Consider the following 20,241-nt stretch of genomic DNA (forward strand, 5'->3'; position numbering starts at 1 on the left):
TAAGTATTGAATCATCTGCTCCTTCCGGTATGATGTGAAGGTGCTGCCAAAAGCCAAGCATGGGATGGAGGGCTGTCCTCTTGGTTCCCAATGTAAGCCCCAGCGTGTCCCTGCTGTCTCAAGGAGGCTGCCCTTCCAAGTCACCACTGCAGGCTGACACGCAGAAACACTAACTGGCCGAATGCTGGCCAGGAGGGGATGGCCCTTTGACAAAAGTGACCCACAGAACAGGCATTTTGTCACAAAGGAAAAACCCCATACACTATCATATTGATTTAGATGCCACTGATACTATATTGATTTAGAGATGGAAGGAATATTTGAGATCATCTAGTTCTATGACCTCATTTTATAGAAATATATGTCTAATGAAAAATTAGTGTGATTCTCAAAGAAGCTATTGATCTTAAAGGAAAATCATAATTTCCTGTTATGATAAAAATATGATTAAGTCAAAGCAGAATGAAAAGAATTACAGCTTTTCAAATAAAATGAGTGTTATTACTAGAATTAAGTTAATAGTCTTAAAAAAACACATGGTTTGTGTGAGCCAGGCTAATTATAAAGTATACGAGCCCTTCACTAGCAGTGTCCTCAGATGTCATGTTTTATAACAAGGTGTTGAGTATTTCTGGAGTTATAACCTAATCTTCATGGTCTATGTCTGGAAAGAACTCACTTTAGATCTTACACCAAGTCTAAACTAAACTGGCCAAACTGGCATTCTGGTTTGCAGATCTGTCTCCAGTACGCTCACTTAGCGTAACCTGACCTCTCACACACAGACCATCTCGGAAAGTGGCCTTTTTTTGAGCCTGGAAAGCTCCCTCGAGGGTGGCTCCAGCACAAAGGTGTGGCTCTGTTCCTCCAGGTCTCCTTCCCCTGGGCCTGAACAGCAAAGTGAAAGCAAGGCTGTCGGTTTATTTGTACAGCCAGTTTTTAAACGATCTCCATAAAAGAGGCATTGACCTCTTGGAGGAAAGCTTATAATGGTGAAAATGCTTACAGGGAGACCCTGGGCTCCGGGGCTCACCACAGAGCCGAAGGGCTTCTTCTGAGGGGAAGGGCTGCGTGGCGGGGCCTCTGGGACGGAGAGTTAGTGTTAGGGCCTGAGTCCTGTGGCAGCGCAGGGGCTGAGCAGAGAGCCATCGGTCCTCTGCCTGCACTAAGAACTTTACAAGTACCATCTCATCTGATGCTCACAGCAGCCCCAGAAGGTATTTTACAGCTGAGAAAGCTGAAGCAGAAAGGTGTCAAGGGTCACACAGATGAAGAGGTGTCTTGAACTCGGGGCTTCAGGCCAGGCCTGGAGAAGTCGGGCAGAGCTGGGGTTTCTTCCAGATTTGTGAGATCAGACCTATGTTCTCATCCAGATAAAGAGAGGCTGAGTCCTGAGGTGAGCCCTGACTCTGAGCCTGCCCAACCTCTCTATGTCACCGTAGAAGGCAAAGAAGAAAAAAAAATCAACTTTTACAGTTACTAAACTCTCTTTAAAGAAAGTAATTCTGAAACTAAAATAAAAAAACCTTTGTAAATATGACAAATTATACCTCCTCCACACAAACAGAAATGTGTATAATAAAAGGGCAAGCAGAATCTCATTCAAACTTTATTACAGGCTTTCTGATAGACTAACATTTTACAGAGAGGCAATCTCATATGAAAGTCATTTTAGCTAAAACAAAATGGGAAAAGCTATTGTTTTGGACAATGCTTTATCTGGAACTTAACTTGGTAGTCAGCTCTGAAGAAGAGTTTGGCCAAAACATTAACTTCTGTCATTTAATATTTCCTCGCCTCTAACTACACTTGTCTGTTAGGAGGCCTACAATAAAGACTTTTATATAACATTACATCAGGGAAATATTTGTCTGTCGTTGGGCCTGTATAAAGATTAAATATGAGACTGCAGTAAGTCCTTGAATAGTATTATTTCTGGTATGTAGCAGATGTATTTTGTAGTTCTCATAAAATAAATGGCCACATTTATGTATCTGCCTCACATATTTGGCCTCTGAGTAAATATATAATTAGAAAAAATCAGAACAATTCTATGGGTAAAACAGAGGTTTTTAAAAAGCCATTTTGTTGTATCAATACATTTTTGAACCTTGCAAATAGAAATCAAGCCTCAACAAAGTGGGCATAATATTCTTCTCTTTTTTAGTCAGATAATTGGGAAAAAGAGCTGAAGAATTAACTTTTCCAAAGTGTGAGATGCATTCATTTAGAAGAAAATCCACTGTTATCAATCATTTTTCCAAGAAAACCCTAAACTTTGTCCGTGTGAGAGTATTCTAGCACTGCTGCAGCGCTGAGCAAGGTTCATACTGATTAAAATTTCATAACACAATCTAACATAACAATATTAGATTAGATCCCTGTGAGAGTGAAAGGGCAGAGGCTAAAAATAAAAAAAGAGACTCCTGGTTTATGGGATGTTCCACTGAGAATCTTTACTTTTATTCAATAATAATTCATTAAACACCGAGATAGGCCTGCTATGATGCTATATCCCTCAACTATGCTAAAAACCACAACTAAAGACATGGAAGGGTTGCTGCCATTGAAGCGGTCACATCAGAAATATGGCAGCATGTCGGGGAGAGAGCACTGGGCTTGGGAGTCAATACCAGGCAAGTCACTGAATGGGGCCTCAGCTTCTTCAGCCGTAAAGTGGGGATAGCTTTAGGACCTATCTGACAAGGTGCAGAACTCCCCCCTCAAGGTCTGGCTCTGCCCTCCCCTTCCCTCCCACCCGAGGTTCTCCACACAGCACCCCCCCACCGCACCCATGGAACGCCTCTGCACAGGTGGGAGAGCCCCCTCCTCCCCAGCCTCGGCCTTTCAGAAGCCTCAGCCCCAGAGCCGTCTCAGACACAGCTCACTTGTGCTATCCATTTTGTATTTATTTGTCTGTGTCCATTAGAACAGCAGCTCCTCGTGGGAAGAGGTTGACTTTTATCTCCCTGAGCGCCCGCCCAGTCCCCTGTGGAGCGCAGGAGCTCGGTGTTTGTTGGATTGAATTTTGGAATCTAAGGTGTTAGGAGTCATGGATGCGGGTCTGTGACTTGTTTATGGGCCCACATTCAGTCCAACAGGCACAGACAGGGCCGCGACTCAGGGCTCCTGGTCATGAGACCGTCAATCAGCCTTTGACAAAATTCCCAACAAACAATGTTCTGCGGCATGCACAGAATATGTTCTCTCTACTTCACATCTGAACTCTCCTCACCTGTGCACATATGGCATTTTAAAAATTAATACAAGAAATGTGAAGAAAAATGGGTACTTCTCTATTCCGCAATTCGGTAAAACACACAAGCTGTAGATTCGCTTGACCTTCACTTTCCTTGAGGAGATACAAAGCAGTATCCACGGACAACCAAGGAGACGATGATCCTAAAACAAACAAAAATCCTTAAACTCCTCTAAGCAACAATAAATTAGCCTTTTTCTTAAGTAACAGCAAGCCAGCAAATACGCCCTAGTTCCCTCCCACCAAAATTTTTTTAAACACTCAAAAATGGCCTATTCCACCTTTTTTTATTTTCAGACATAAAAATTTAGCATTGAGACATCTACCTAATGCACTGCACAAGAAAGTCTGTGTTAATTATCTTCTTAAAGTCTTAAACTAGAGGACAGGAATTCTGTCTCACTCAATCCAGTGCCCAATTTAATAATTTCTGATACAATAATCCCCTTTCATTTACAGACTTACTGAATGTGGCCACTGTGAATAGCAGTCCACAGTATCATACTGCTTTGAGGTTTGCCAGTGCTTTACGATTACGAGCTCATTTTAGCCTCACAAAGACCTGGGACAGAGGTATTATTATTTCTATTTAATAGATGAAATGGGGGTAGCCAGAGCTAGCCAGGGTCACCCAGCTTGTCAGTGTCTGAGGGTGGTTTTGAACTCAGGTCTTCGGGATTCGAGGTCTAGTACCCGATCCACTGCACCACCTAGCTGTCACCTTCAATTCTTGTTCAAAATTTCTGATGAAATAAATAGATCCAATCTGTTTACCTCAGTTTCCTCACCTGTAAAATGGGGAGGATAATCTTGGCTCTTCCTTCCCAGGGCTGCTGTGAGGGTCCAATGAGGTAATAACTGCTAAGGGCTTAGCCCAGCGCCTGGCACACAGTAGGCCCTCTTGATGGTATTTTCCATCAGCAGCTCTGCTTGGTTAGAGCTCCGTGGAACAAGACACCCGGCAGTCCTCCCCACCCCCTTCCCAGCTTCCTTTTGTGTGCTGTCTCCCTCCTCACCAGACTGTAAGCTCTTTGAGGGCAGGGATTTCTCTGTCTTTTTCTTATTTGTATCCCTAGAACTAAGCACACTGCCTGGCTTAATAAATGTTTAATGAATTACTGAATATAAAGGTTACTTATTAGTATTATTTATTATTATTTTTGCTAAATAAATTCATATCCTATGAATAAAAGTTAACTTCGTAAAAATAAAGAGTACTGGAAACTAGAAACAGTTCCCAAAAGGGATTTTTCTCTGTCTATATATTGTATGGAGGGGGAACAGTAGCAGCCAGTAATTTTCACTGAAGGACCAAAACTGTAATTTATCACAAACACTAATGATGAAAACACGGCCCAACATTTTTGCTGTGATGCCTACGAGTGACCATCTTTAGAATTTCAATTTTAGGTCCGAGGTTGGGAGGAAATGTGCACATCAGATAAGAGCAATGGTACAAGAGAAAGGCCAAGCCCTGCCTTTGATATCCAATATCTGGGGGACCCTGGGTAAGGCATTCAACTGCTCAGGACCCCTGGGCAGCTCTCAACTAGAAATGACAGAAGTTACAGATGAGATGCCATTTACATTAGCATTTCTATACTACATGGATGAAATCAAAGGTCACATATATACATACATATTTCTATTTAAGGATTTTTCTAATTGCAATACTACGTACACACATGAATAGTATCAATATAAGACTGGGATGTACATACGTAGTATATACACAACATCACAATCGGAAAAAATCCTCAAATGTTTACATACCAAGCTGCTGAAAGGTTCATCACAAGAAGTGAGCAAGCAATGCATAGCACACGTGCACGTGTTATTTAATAACATCCTTTTTTTATGCATAACGATGGAGCAGGACCACTTATGGCTGAAACAACTAAATAAAGGACGTTTAAATCCCTCTGGTGTCAGACCTTGGAGTCAAAAATGCTGGTAATTTCATTGTTCTGTGGTCACTTGAGCTTTGAAAAAAACATCTTGCCCAATATTTACCATCCCAGAGGCATTGAACTTGAGGGAAGAGCAGGATTTTCAATGCTTAATGAGATTTTTTCAAGCTTATTAAAACAACAAAAACAATTAAGGTCAGAAGTAGAAAATCTAAAAATCAGTGTGCTGATGACTACCTTTCCATCATATACTAACAAAAGGCATCATATTTTTCCTTGCTTTCATATATTAAAACATTTTAAAACCCTATTGATATCCAAAGCAATTCTATTACTGGTAGCAAGCCTTCTCCCTCCTGTGGGAGTTGATTTCTTCATGAAATGGGAACACAGAATACTCCTATAGACACCTGTAGTGATGATATCTGTTCACCGACTTTCTAAAAGAAAAGCTAGAAGCTACAAACTTGCCTTTTTCTTGACTCAGGTTCAGGGGTCTGATAGTAAGATAAGCCGTGGACCTCTGGGCCACGTGGATCTTGTACTGATGACTAACAATCTCACCGTTTTCTTCCAAGAAGAAACAGCCCTTTGACTGTGCACATTGCCATTCCTGCAAATGAGAACAGCAGTATTTGAGCCTGGTCAAGGCAGGACAGGAAGAATTTGGAGGGATGGAAAACGTGGGGAATGAGAGGGAACATTATGAACAAAAATCCTGGAGCCTGAGGAGACACAGGATGTTTGGGAGAAAATTAAAAAAAAAGAGCAGTCTCCCTAGAACATAAGCTTCATGCCCAGGTGGGGACCAGCCTGGGAGGAGCAGTGAATATATGGACTTGGCTTTGTAGACGCTTATAAGTCACAAGAGGATTTTGAGAAGAGAATGTCAAAGTGAAAGCAGTGAAGAAGGAGACTTCACTGGGGAGACCAAGAGGAAGCCTGCTGAGGCTGGTGCAGGCTGGATGAGAAAGGGAAGAGAAAGGATGGAAGGAGGCAGGACCTGAGACCGTTACAAGGGTCCAGATAGGAGAAACCTTTGGCTATTGCCACAGTAGGAGTAGGAGAAAGGAATGGATGTGGGCCACTGAGAGGAGACCTAGGAGAAACTGATGACTGACTGGCTATAGGGAAAAAGGAAACAGTAAAAATGATCTCGAGACATCAGACCTGAATAACTAGGATATCATGGCCCTGATATGAATTTTTTGCCCCTGTTAATTCAGAACAAAGCCTTCTCCAGCATGAAGATGAGACCATGGACATGAGCAAAAAACAAACAGCTTGCTGTTCCAGAGTAATGTGGAATTATGGGATGAACACAAATAAACAGACGAAAGCCTTTGATTTAGCATGTTCCCAAGTCACATGCATATTTCTGTCCAACTGGCAGATGGTCTCTAGGACTAGAAGAGTCCTAGAGAAGGCTTTGCAGTCGGCTTTATAAAGTCCACTTCTTGCAAAAATGTTCTGTAAGGATATCTGAATAACAGCTTTTTAATGATCTTCTAATACTTCCGAGAAAGGTAGGTAATAGATGTATCACAATAACCATGAAAACGTATTTAATCTGATGTGGTTATTTACTTTGGTTCTGATAAAGGAAGGGAAGACATCATATAGTCGAGGCTAAATTCACCTTCAAATTTTTAAGGGCAAATCTTTTTATGTTTAAAAATAACTTCTTCAGTAGAAAATTAAAAATGGAGTTTTTAAAAAGTTCTGTGGCATCTCGGTTTGCCTGAAAAGAACTGAATTTTAAAATGAGCAAATGAAAGTCTTGCTAACAATGACAAACTATTAGTTTTCAGTCACCTATACTATTTTAAAAAAGAAAGGACAATTTATGTTTTAAATACTTAGAAATTAAATAATAGAAATAATTCGGGGGTAACTTTAAGTTCTTAGCATCATGCTCTAGAGCTCTAAGGGACTACAGACGCCATCTCGTCCAACCCTCTCATCTTAGAAGAGGCCCAGTGAGGTCACCCCACAGCTCAAGAATGGCTCCCAATACAAGGGAGGACTATAAAGTAATGGGTACCTTTTCCCATAAACCAGAGAAGGAAACCAGTCTCATTACTTCATAGCCACATCTTGCAAAGAGGGAAGTCTTTATGTTTCAAAATTTTCCCCAAAGAACTAAAAACCCTTTCAGATATGTTATTTTAGCAATTTTGCAACATTCCTATGGGGGGGGGGTGGGGGGGGGGAGAGAGAGAGAGAGAGAGAGAGAGAGAGAGAGAGAGAGAGAGAGAGAGAGAAAGAGAGAGAGAGAATGAATATCAATAATTTCAATTTTTAATTAAAAAACTCATCTAAACACAGGTTGGCCAAATTCAAAGGTTCATAAGGAGGTGAGGGAGGGATTAGGACTAGGGACCAGCACTCCTAGAAAAGTCCTATTTCTATTTGATCACACTTGCAAAGGAAAGTAGAGTTAGGTGTTCTAGAACACCAGGAGGCCAAAGGCTCAAGCACAACGTTCCAAGTTCAACCATTAAAGGCAAAGAAGAATGCAGCATGATTTCATATGGCTCCCTCCTAGACTGGAACTTGAATGGACTACAAAGATGCTGACCCAACGCAGACACAGCACATCTGCCCTGGGGTGGTGATGACTGATGAAGCAGAGAAGGAAAGGTATAATCATCTGTCTATGCAGACATGTTCTATCAGGTCTTGTCTCCAAGAGGAACATGTTTCCAAATTAGAGGTAATTGTATCTTTCTTTCTCTGCTTTATCTGTCATCATCAACCAAAGGCAAATGTCTTAAAATACAATTTAAAATTTCAATTAGTTTTTAGATGATAATTATATTGTCTACAATCTCTTCCATAAAGGTTTACTTCTCTATGAAATTGCAGACCACTTTGAGACTCACATGGTTTTTTATTCAAAACTAATCATGTTACCTGAGATCAGATATAAATTTAACTAACATATTTGTGAAGAAGAGAGCCACAGTTGTATAGGGGACAGAGTTGTCCTCGAAGTTGGGAAGCCCTGGGTCAAGCGTCACTTCAGAAGTGTTGGCTGTGTGACCCTCAACCAGATACTTAACCTCTCTGCGCTTCCCAAGCTCAACCCACGGAGGGAATCTCTTCATCCAGGGGATCCATCTACTAACATAATTACAGGTGTGGGAGCTCTCTCCTTCCCCAGTGATGGCAGTCACTGATTGTCACTTACTTGTGCTTCACATAGCACTTGGTTTCTACCATGATAGTCTGTTCTCCTATGCATTAAAGGCATACAGTGATATATATATATATATATATATATATATATATATATATATATATATATATATATATATATATATATATATGTATATATATATATGGGTGGGTTACACTCTCCCTGCTAAACAGGAAGCTTCATAAAGGCAGGCACTGAGAATTAGCTCTGTATCTCCACTAGGGCCTGGCACAGAGGTGTGCACATAGTAGGAGTTTAACAATACAGCCAGACACGTCCCACTTCCCAGTGTGACACTGAGCCCCAATGCATATAATGACTTGTGTACTGTCACCCTGCTGCTTGGCCCTGGTCTCCTGATTCCCAGCCCCGCACACTCTCCACTGTCTTACAATAGCAAGCTGTGGTGTGGCGGAAGGAGGGCTAGATTGGGAGTCTGACAATCCTGGCTCATTTCATGAGTCACCCTGCCTCTGTGGTTCTTGGCTGGGCTAGATGACCTCTCAGGGGTCTCGGAGCAGCCTTCGGACTGGCTCCATAGCCAGTGAGTCCCAAACTAGACTTGGCATCTTCCTCCCGAGCCCTCCAACTTGCCTGTTCCTATTGAGGGTGCCCTGATCTCTCCAGTCCCCAGGTTCACAACCTTACCCTACATATCCCCTCAGCTGCCAGATATCGTCATTGCGACCTCTACAAGACCTTCAACACAGTCCCTCCCCTCATCATTCAGGGCCTCATCACCTCCTGCCCAGACTACTGCAATGGCCTCCTAGCTGCTCTCCCTGTCTCCTGCAGACTTCCTGCACAAAGCGCAGGTCTGGCCACATCACTTCCCTCCTTGCCAAACTCCACTGACTCCTGGTTGCCTCTAAGACCAAATCTTAGGTCCCCAGTTCATTTTTCAAAGCCTCCCCAGGCCCCCCCATCTCTGAGCCCGGGTCATACACCACTGCCCTTCCCGGGCCTCTCCGGCACAGCCAAAGCCTCATTGTCACATGGGCTGTGGCCCAGACTGCAGCACGCCATCCTTCCTTGCCTCTTCCTAGAATCCCTTCCAGGAATGTACGAGCCACTACAAAAAGCCTCTTCTGAGCTTCCATGGCTGATCCTTTTGTCTGAACTTTTTATGCAATGTTGTTTCCCTTGATGGAAAGTAATCTCTGTAAGAGAAAGGACTGTGTTGTTTTTGTCTTTGTTCCCCTAGTACCTGGGAAAACAAACAGCACACAGCAAGCATTTAATATGCTTACGGAGTCAATCAATCAAACAGTAAGCAAGTGGCAGAGAGGACAGAACTCTGGTCTTGGCATCAGGAAGACCTGAGTTTAATCTTCTCTAAGATCTTAGCTGTGTGATCCTAGACAAATCACAGGATCGCTCTGTGCCTCAGTTTCCTCATCTGTAAGATAGGGACAATAATAGCACCCACTTCACAGGGTTGCTGGGAGTACAAAGTGCTTTTCAAGCTTAAAGTGAGATATCAATACTAGCTATCGTCATCATTAATGTTATTAAGCTCCTACCATGTGCTAGGGACTGTGATAAACACTGGGGATGAAAATACAAAGAATGCAACAATCTTTACTCCCAAGGGATGGATATCACCGTGCAGGTGACAAGTACATATTTAAGTATGTACAGAATGAATATATAGACAATAACTACCAACTAGTTCACTACGACTTTGTTTGGCAGAAGGGCAGTGGACTTGGACTCTTGCAGAAGGCCATGCTTGAGCTGTGTCTAAAAGTGAGGGAGAGAAGCTCTGAAGCGGTGGTGAAGAGGAAGGGGCTTCAGGCATGGGGATGGCCAGGGTCATGGTATGCACGTGGGAGATGAAATGCCATGGAGGAAGAAACAGAGACAGTTTGGCTTTAGTGCAAAGTATGGGAGAGGCTGCTGGAAAGACGGAGCCTGAAAGCTACCCAGAGCAGTACCTTATTCTAGGGACAACAGGGAGTCCTTGGGGCTGAGCTCAGAAGGTAAAGAGTTAGCTGTGCACACAAGAACAATCCCTCTGGAAGCAGTGTGGAGAAGATGCTGGAGAAGAGATGAGACAGGGAGTCCAATGAGGCAGTTATTGGAATAATCTAATGAGGAGGTATGAGGGCCTGAACTAAGGAGGTAGTTATGTGAACTGAGAGAAGGTGTTGGATGCTGGTGAAAACAGCAAGATCTGGCAACTGATTAGATACATGCTGTGAGAGACAGTGAGTCCTCTAGGATAACACTGAGGGTAAGAACCTGATGCCTTGCACAGAAATAGGCTAAGTCTGAAAGAGTGGAGGGTTCTGGGGGAAAAATAATGAACTCAATTTTGGACATGCTGAGCGTGAGATGCTCCAGCAAACATTGTTTGAAATGTCCCATAGGTACCTGGTTATGTTGGGGTTAAGTTCAGGGGGAAGACTGGGTCCAGAGGGATAGATCTGTGAGTAGTCAGCATAGAGAGGAATATTAAATCCTGGGGTGCTGATGAGGTTTCCAAGAGGGACAGTGTAAAGAGAAAAGAACCTGGGTCAGAACCTTGGGGACTAGCCACATTTAGAGGATATGATACGGAAAATACGTTAATGACAGGTTAGAAGAAACAGGTGACCATCTTATTTTTGTCAGGGGCCTGGAGGGTTCCAGGAGAACAGCCCTGAGCAAAGGAGTTCTAGGAGGAATGGTTGGACAGGGAGGAGGAGGACCAGGAGAGGACCATGTCATGAAGACCTAGAGATGCCAGAAGATGCCAGAAGAAAGTGTGGCTGACAGCATCAAATGCTGCAAAGAGGCAGAGAAGGCTGAGGACCAAGAAAAGACTATTTGATTTGGCAATGACTAGCGGTTAGCAACTTTGGAGAGAGTAGTTTCATTGAGTAATAAGGATGTCATCCAAACTACAAAGTCCTGGGGAAGGAAGAGGAAGTGAGTACAGACAGCTTCTTCAACAAGCTTTTCTGAGAAAGGAGGGAGAAGATGAAGTTAGTAAACCAGGGGGTGACAGAGTCTAGTGAGGGTTTTTTTAAGGATGGGGTAGACTTGGGAGTATTTGAGGGCAGCTGGAAAGGACCCAGGAGAGAGAGGGAGGTGGTAGATGATTGAGGATATCTGCTAGAGAACATGGGAAAGGCTAGGATCAATGGCACATGAAGAGAAGTTGGCTTTGGCAAAGAAGGGATGGGAAAGAAAGAGAGCACTGGGGATGATGTCGAGGTGTTTTGAGATGAAGAGAATGTGAGTGAAGGGAGCTGACTTTGAGTGGTCTCCATTTTCTTAATAAGGTAAGAAGCAAGAGCCTCATATGAAGGCAGAAAGAGGTGAGGAGGTGGTGGACTAGGGACAGGGGAGGTCTAGGAGGCCTGAGGAGGGAAGAGAACATTTTGAAGGGTTTTGGGAGAGAATGAGATAAGGCATCAATTAGGGAGGAGTAAAAAGATTACCTCGATGCAGAGGGCCTGGCTGAGGTTGTATAATATGAGTTTATAATGTACCTAATCAGGCTGATTCAGCTCCATTCAGCCTCTTAGGAGTATAAGGAAGGAGAGGATGGTGGGAGTGACCCAGGATTGAAATAGGGTCAGGGATGAGTGGTGAGCAGAGGACAGAGCTGAAATGGCTAACTATGGGGTGGAGATTAACAAGGGGAAAGTGAAGTCAGAGGAGGCAAAATGGTCTGCGAAAGGGACTTTAAGGAGTGAAGGGACTGGAGACTTTGATGAGAGTAAGGAATAGATTTAGGAAGGGGAGGTGCGGGCAGATAAAAGAATGTCAGAGTTTCTAATTCAGAAAGTAGGATACTTGTGAGTAACAGAGAAATCAGGTAACACTAACGTAGCAAGACAGTCCTCCTGGACTACAAGCCCCTTACTGTTTCAACAATCCGGCTACCAGCTGTTGTGGGGGTGAAAGACCAACACAAGCCCAACAACAAGCATGCTACCAGTGCGCTGCAAAAGCCCAGGTTCTGCTTTAGTAAGGAAAGCAACGTTAAGGGGTTAACGAGCTCACTTTAATCCAGCATACAAATACCAGTCACTTAGTTCAAGGGAAAAAGCCAACACCCTGAACTTCAGAGCAAAATACAAACAAATTACAAACATCAACATACAGAACAAATACAATTCATAGTTACCAACATCTAGGTTCAGCCCAGGAGCTCATAACTAGGACTGGCCCAGAGTCACGTGCGGGCTGTGGGTAAGAGCTCCGAAAAAGAGAAAGCCAACCCCCAGTTTTATATCTTTTTTCAGGGTCAAGGGTGAGTCACACATGCGACTCAGCCACGTGACCTAGAATTGACACAAAGAGGCGACTTAAACCCATGTGGTCTAAAAGCCTCTGATGTCCTAAACATGCCACTCAAACCCATGTGTAAACTAGGCCCTCCCCTGAGGTAAGGAGGACTCCAAGGACTCCCAATCTATTCAAGGAAACAAAGGCCAAACTCTTCAAGGGCACTTGGTTGAACTGAGTGCTAAGAGCTTATTTTGTTTACCAACACACTGACAAAGAGGAGATGTCACCAGTTTCTTCCAGTCTCTTTTTCTCCTAAGGCACTCTCTAAGAAACCCTCCTTTGGAGTCTAAAAACCTCTCAGCTGGGCAAAACTTGGCAACTTTTTCTGGGTTCAGGGCAAGACAGCAGGGCTGCTGATGTCCACTGGACCCTGAATGTTCTTCCACAAACATTTCCTAGGTAAGTCTCCCATAAGTAATTTCAGGTAATTCATCATCTGATACTAAGCAACTACCAGCAGGTAGATCAGGCTTACACACAAAAAGGTGATTTCTTAGTCTATTTCAATTCTTGAACCTAAATCATATTTTAATTAGCATTTCAAATTTTTTCTTTTTAAAAACATTGCAGCAAAACACTGAGACACCGTTCTTGAGGAACTACGTAACATTAAATGATAATTCTGTGGTATGATTCTGTACAGTTAGAATCTAGAGGGGCTTATCAAGATTTTTAAAGAATTTCTCTACTACTTCACCTACAATGACTGACATGGCTGCATAAACCTGTCATCATTTTCATGGCGGTATTTTTGCAAACACACCATAATAACATAATATTTGAGGACTCCCTCCATGAAATAATGTTTGCTGTTACCTTTGGGTACAGGATGACATCCCCTCCACCAACGACTTTCTTTGCCTTCCCAAAGAGCACCTATGAACTCTCCTTGCCTTTTTCTGGATTCATTTACAGAAGGAAAAAAAGGCAATGTGACTCACCTCCACACAGGGAGATGATGGTCTCAGAGTGCAGAGTGAGGCACATATATATATACACATATATGTACGCATGTGTATATATGTATGTGTGTGTGTGTGGATGGATACACACACCCCTACTGTGGGAACTTGTTTTGCTTAATTACGTGTGTTTGTAACAGGTTTTGTTTTTCTTGCTTTCTCAATGTGGACAAAGGGGTAGTAGGAAGGAAAGGGTTCAGAGCTGAAAATAAAACTGAATTAAAAACTAAAAGAACAAAATGTCAAGAATAATATAATTCGGCTGCTCCAACGACTTGTCCACATCTTGGTCAGGGACCAAGATCTCACATCTATGGTACCAACAGTTCAATGAAAGTTTATTGATGTGCTAACACCCTGTGATTTTTCACCCCCTCTGCTACTGTCTGTAACGGAAGCAGAAAGGTGCTGTGAAGAACTCAGGCCAAGGCCGAGCAAACTCATCACCAGGTGACAGGGATGTGCCTCTGCAGAGTCAGTGAGATCAGTTCTCAGAAAAAAAGACTTGATCTGTTGCTGGGGCAAAACTTGAAGACTTTCCAGTACAGAGTGACCTATTAAAACCACATGCTCTGCTGGCAGAGCTTTCAAGAACTCAGGGTCACCACCACACCTCAAGGTATCACTGGAATACAGTGAATTCAACGTGTGCTCTGGAACTTAGAGATGCCAATGCAATGGTGGGAAAAGGTGAAGGGGCCAGAAGTATATGGAAAATGTTGGGTCAGGAAAAAGGAACAAGAGAGGATAAGGACCTGCAGATAACAATGAAACCTTGTGCCTTTACATCATGAGCACTCTGAGAAAAAGCACGACAGATAGCGGATATGGCAAACACCAAATACTACCACAAAGAGTGGAACTGATAATATTTTAACAGACTGGAAAAGACTGGTTATTGATGTGGGAATTGGCCATCTATCTACAGGCCCAATTTAGATCCATCAGGGTTAAGATCATATTTAACAGGGGGAGGGGAAGAAGAAAAATGAGAAAAAGGTATGCAATACAATTGAAGCAACTTAACCCTGAACTGTTTAAACCAGTAACTGCCAATCAAGATGGGAAACAGATAATAGAAATCATATCGACATGACCTATGAGAATTTCCTCTAGCAGTTTAACTGATATAAATTCATTGCCACAACAAGGAGCCCAGAAAGCACCTTATTTAACAAGGATCTTTACATGTCAATCAGAAAGAGATAGCTACCATAGGGAATACTATATTAGAATATAAACTTGCCTGTAAAATATTACAAAGAAAGATGATAGACAATTATGAGCAGAAAGATCTCATAAAGCAGTGAGAAGCAGTGGGGATAAAACCAGTTTAAAGAACACATTAAAAAAAAAAAAAGAACACATAGAAAAGTATCAAACCAAACAAAGCCATCCTAAGGGGAAGAGGAGGAACAATGCTAAGAGGACAACAAACAAAATAAAAACGGAAAAGATTTGTAAAACTTATCATAATGAGCTACATTCTCCATCAAGACAACGGAGCCACCATGCTTGGACGCCGGTCTGGTGTTGAACCAAAGACGCTTAGAAAAGTGTCCTGCCCCTGATGCTTCCTACCTATGTGGCCTTGGGACAGTCATTTAACCTAAATGGGCCCATGTTCTTCATCCATGAAACGAGAGGGCCAGAGAAGACAGCTTCGGTACAAGGCAACTCTAAGTCTGTAAACTGAAGAGCTCCAGATGTGCACTGGGAGTTTCCTCACACAGAGAAAACCACAGGTCTGGGCAAAAAGGAAAATCTTGTTGAACTGCTAGTGAAAATGTTGACAGACCCATTCTACAAGGGCAGAGCCTGAGGCCAAAGGGACCTCAGGCCCAGGATCTCCCCAACAGTCTCCTCTAAACAAGTGCCTACCTCAGCAAAGCCAGATTTGGCAGTCAGTACAGGTCCTTCATTGTGCTAAGATCAGGCTCAGATTACTTAAAAAAAATACATTGGAATGATATACTCTGTTCTTACATCACCATAGTTTCCCACGTAGCCTTCTCTCTCCCCAGCCAAAGAACTCTCTCATATGACAAATATAAGGAAAAAACATCAGCACAACTGATCAATACATTGAAAAAGTCTGAAAATGTAATGACTTCTGAAGCAGTTCCATTTCTGTTCAGGAGTCTAAGAAAGAAGGAGCTTTTCAGTGTGCTGGGGTTTTTCTGGAGACAACAGACTACAGGGAAAATTTCCTCTGAAAATTTTGATTTGGGGTGGCCTGTAAATAAACTTGTATCACATCCCATTTAATTTTAACAGTGACCTGTAGTCCAAGGCCCTAGCTTATAATTCTTGTTCTACTGCCCAAAAGGCAGTGTGACTGTGACAAAGTCACTCACTTCCCAAAGTCTCAGCTTCATCATCTGTAAAGTGAGGGCCACCATACCTGATGTTCTTAACTCAGGGTACTGGGAGGATCAAATGATAAATATATGGGAAGGGCTATGTAAACTTTAAAGCCCCATCCAAATGTCAGCCATGATTTCAATCCTATGGTAAGATTCTTTTCTGGAAAGGTTAAGAATCCCTTAAAGATGTAAGCAGGACCTCTTCCCCCTCACCTTTTTTAGAAGAGGGAGATTCTGGCGGCAAGGGGGTGCCACAGGGCACAGCATGTTGGGACTGAAGCCAGACTGCAGCGCCAATTCAGCCTTTGCCCCTTCCTAGCTGTGTGACCCTAAGCAAGTCACTCTACCTGTCTCTGGAAAAGAAGGGTTATTGTGAGGATAGAATGATATAATATTGTAGTTATGGCTGTGGAAGGCTGCCTGGGATGTCAGACTTTTTCAGGGGGTGGTTAGTTTTGCTGGTTTTGTTTCTATTCTTTGTGAAGAGGGATAGCTCTTGGGGAGGGGAAGGATACACGGGAAATGCTGATGAGTAGAAACAGTGCGGCCAAATCTGTGAAGTCTAACAAGAAGCTTGAGTTAGTGCTGTCGGAGAAGGCTGGAAAAGGGCAGCAATTTCAGAGACGGGGCAGGGGAATATCTGCCACATTTCAAAGGAAGCCCGAGGCTGCTGTGACTAGGGGGCAGCACCCCCACAGTTTCAGAAGCCACCGAGGTGGGTTCTGATGTGGGAACACTAATGTCTGGTCAAGCTTCAGTATCTTTGCAACATGATAAAATTAAAGAAGTAAACGAGCCAATTAACATAATGCAAGTTCATTTCTGAACCTCCAATTGCAGAGTTTGTATATTTGTATACAAAACATATTATTTTATATAAAAGTACCATAATTTTGTTGTTCATTTCAACTGAAATGAAAATAATGGAATCTAACTCTGGCTCAAACAATGAGCCCGAATGTTACAGTGAGTAAACTGGGAGAGGCTGAGTAGAATTCTTTTGGTCTCAGTGCTAACAGTAAGGAATTGATACATCAAGCAAGTTGTTTTTTAATCAAAATGGAAGAAAAAACCAGTAGCTTGTTTTTCCTTAGAGAGGGCATAAGGTGGTGCTGTACACTCCCAAATCAGGGGAGATACGTAAACCTCTAAAGAAACATTATGTTCTTATTAGTAAGATATAAATATGTTATTGGTCATAATTTAGAAGGCAACTTGAAAAGAACAAATTATGAAGACAGTAAGCCTGACATTTTAAATTACCAATATATTTAAAGGTATCAATGAGAACACTCTTTTAATGTCAGTAAAAAAGACTGCTCTTCAGGAAATAAACTTTACTGCAATGATCAGAAAAGTGAGGGGCTGGAGCAAGGACTAGACGCATTAAGATGTACCCCAGATTTAAGAAGGGAATCCAATCCCACATGCACATAGCCAGAAATTGGCTGTAGATCCATGAGACAACTCCTTCAAGTACTTGCGAATTTTAAAAGAAAGAAAGAAAGAAAAGAGCTAGACATATTTCTTCACAGAGCTCAGGAGTAGTATGAAATTGGGAGTCAGGAGGTCTGGGTTCATCAGCAAGCTGTGTGCCCTTTGTAACTCAGTTAACCTCATTGGGCCTCAGTTTCATCACATCTAAGTGCAAGGGACAGAAAAACTATACTAAGGTCCCTCCCAGCTCAAAGTTCTCTGATTCTATGACTTCAAACTGGGAAAATCAGCATATGCTTTAACCTACTTGGCAGGCAAAAGATTCCAGTATCAAAAATCTCTGCAGGTGTTTTCACCCCCCACCCCCTCCACTGATCTGAGTTTGCCAAACTTCCTAAACGACTAAGTTTTTCTACATATTTACCAGGGCAGGTCCCCCTAAAATGCCTGGGAGCCTACCGTAGTTTCTCTCATCCCCAAGAATATCAACTGCGAAGCAAATTTTACATTCATTTTCTTAAATTAGAAATAACACGGTTACCGCTAAGATTGCTCTAGAAATCGTACGGAATAGATCCATTAGGATTAGGACAACCACAACGTGGTTTCTATAGAGGAGAGGGTTGCTGATTTAGTTTAGCACCAGTAGCTTTTTAGCTTAATTAATTCCTTTCTCTGAGTCCAGCACAATGTGGAAAGAAGCTTGTGACTCATCAAAATGAACTTCCACATGCCCACTGATAAGGGAAGGGCTGCCCGTGCACAGAAGGTGGGCGGTCTGGGTTTGGAGGAAGAGCCAAGAACATGGCACTGTGAGCTAGAGGGTCCTGATGAATGTGGCCTACTCTGAGAGAGCTTTCCTGAGGCCCTGGGAGAGGGCCTTGCCTGTCCTCCTAAACTGAAGGCATAATGATCGCTGTAATGATCACACCTGGCTCCTTTCATGCCCTTTCCACCTCCCCTGTACCTGTTGTCTTCCCCATTCCAGAGGAAGCTCCTGGAGAGGAGAGACCACCTTGTCCTCCTGCCTGCTGTCCCCCATGCTTAGCATGGTGCCTTGCACAAAGTATATGCTTAATAGATGCTCCATCGATCAAATGATCTATCAGTCTAATAATCTGGTCTGCCCTAACATCAGTCTGATCCCTGCTCTGTCATTCAAGCAACGTTATAGCCCTGGAAAAGCCCCTGTCTCTTCCTCTCTCTCTGAAGTATCTTTTTCTCTACATCAGGAATATTGCTTTGGGTTCAACCAATCAGTCAACAAGCATTTATTATATGCCGTGTTGGCTGGGCATTGTGGTGGGCTTTAAAACAGGGATAAAATTTGGATTCTTGAAAGAAAGAGAAGAGAAATCATCTTAGAAAAGTTATTATAGAATATGATGTTACTGTGATTCTATTTGACTTTCAAATGCATTTCACAATGCTCTGAACATGTTTACTATTCTGATTATTTGTTGGGGTTTGTGAAAGGCAGGCTCCAGGCGCTGGCAGCAAGTTGGCCCAGATGCCCTTTCAGGTCATTTGCAACTCCAGAACTGTTTGGTTCTACGGAATTCACTTCTCCTTATCCCAATTTCCTCACCGGTAAAACGGACATGTTAAGGACGAGGCAGCCCCCATAGCTGTAAAGAGAACTAACAAAACATTTAAAATATACCACAAACATAAAGTAATACATTCTCTTAATTAAGTTACTTAGAAGATTTTTAAAAAATCCTTTTCCTTATAAACATAAAGGCACGAAAAGGATCCAAAAGTCTGCAGCTAATAAAGAGCAAGCAGTGAGAAGGAAATAAAGTGAAATGAGAGGTTAGGTCAGGGTTGCAGGAGGACCAAACATTTCAGAATAAATGAAGCTTACATGAAAGGTACAGAGAATCAAAACATTAATGACATTAAAATCAAATAATGCTCCACCTTAAGACAGTTACTGGGCAGCGAGGTAGCACCATAAGAGCACAGAGCTCCAGGCCTAGAGTCAGGAAGCCTCATCTTCCTGAGTTCAAATCCAGCCTCAGACACTTACTAGCTGTGTGACCCTGGCCAAGTCACTTCACCTTGCTGGACCCAGTTCCTCATCTGTAAAATAAGCTGGAGAAGGAAATGGCAAACTGCTCCAGTATTTCTCCCAAGAAATTTCTTCCAAGAAAACCCCAAATGGATCACAAAGAGTCAGCCGTGACTGAAAAGTGAATGAACAAGCAGACACTTACTCCTCCTTAGCACCCCATCTTAATTGGCACAGCTGGAAGATCACTGGATTCGGTTCACGGGACCCAGATTCCTGTCCCAGCTCTTCTATTTACCGCCTGTGAACCTCAACGTCACATCTGGATCTGGAGGGGCCCTTTACTGGTCCCCACTTTCATCTTTGCATCTCCAGTGCTTAGCACAGGCCTGGTACAGAGTAAGTGCTGAGTAAAGGCTTGTTGCCTAATCGATCTCTGTGTCAATCCATGGCCTTCATGCCCTCCAGAAAGCTGAATGTGATTGAGCTAATCCCCAAGTATTTACATTCTCAAGTTCCTTCACCTTTCTGAGCCTCAATGGTTAAAAAAAAACAGGAGGGTTATACTGGGAATAGTCTTACGTGGAACTAATGGGAAAACCATCTCCAGAGGGAGGAAGAGGCTGTAAATAAAATACGTCTGACTTTTCAGGGACAGGTGAGTCTGATGAGAAATAAAGGGCAAAATACTGATAAACATGGATATAGCTACATAGGGAACTCCCCACTTATGTCAGATTTTAAAGGGCAAGGGTCAAGGATAGAATAACTAATGACAAATATAAAAAAAAACTGGCACAAAGTTGT

At 42.7% G+C, this 20,241-nt stretch overlaps 1 protein-coding gene across 2 annotated transcripts in view; it reads right to left on the reverse strand.

The window, feature by feature from the left end:
- Nucleotides 1–20,241, reverse strand: part of EFCAB7 (EF-hand calcium binding domain 7) — a 60,615-nt gene that overhangs the window by 17,677 nt on the left and 22,697 nt on the right. For both annotated transcript variants that reach the window (XM_036757432.1, XM_036757431.1), the window contains 2 exons: nt 5,641–5,782; nt 3,293–3,402 (listed from right to left, as the gene is read on the reverse strand). In XM_036757432.1, coding sequence (XP_036613327.1) covers nt 3,293–3,402; nt 5,641–5,782 — 252 coding nt within the window. The remainder of the gene's footprint in view (nt 1–3,292; nt 3,403–5,640; nt 5,783–20,241) is intronic.

This window comes from Trichosurus vulpecula, chromosome 4, assembly GCF_011100635.1.
Source record: "Trichosurus vulpecula isolate mTriVul1 chromosome 4, mTriVul1.pri, whole genome shotgun sequence".
Classification (NCBI taxonomy): Eukaryota; Metazoa; Chordata; class Mammalia; order Diprotodontia; family Phalangeridae; genus Trichosurus; species Trichosurus vulpecula.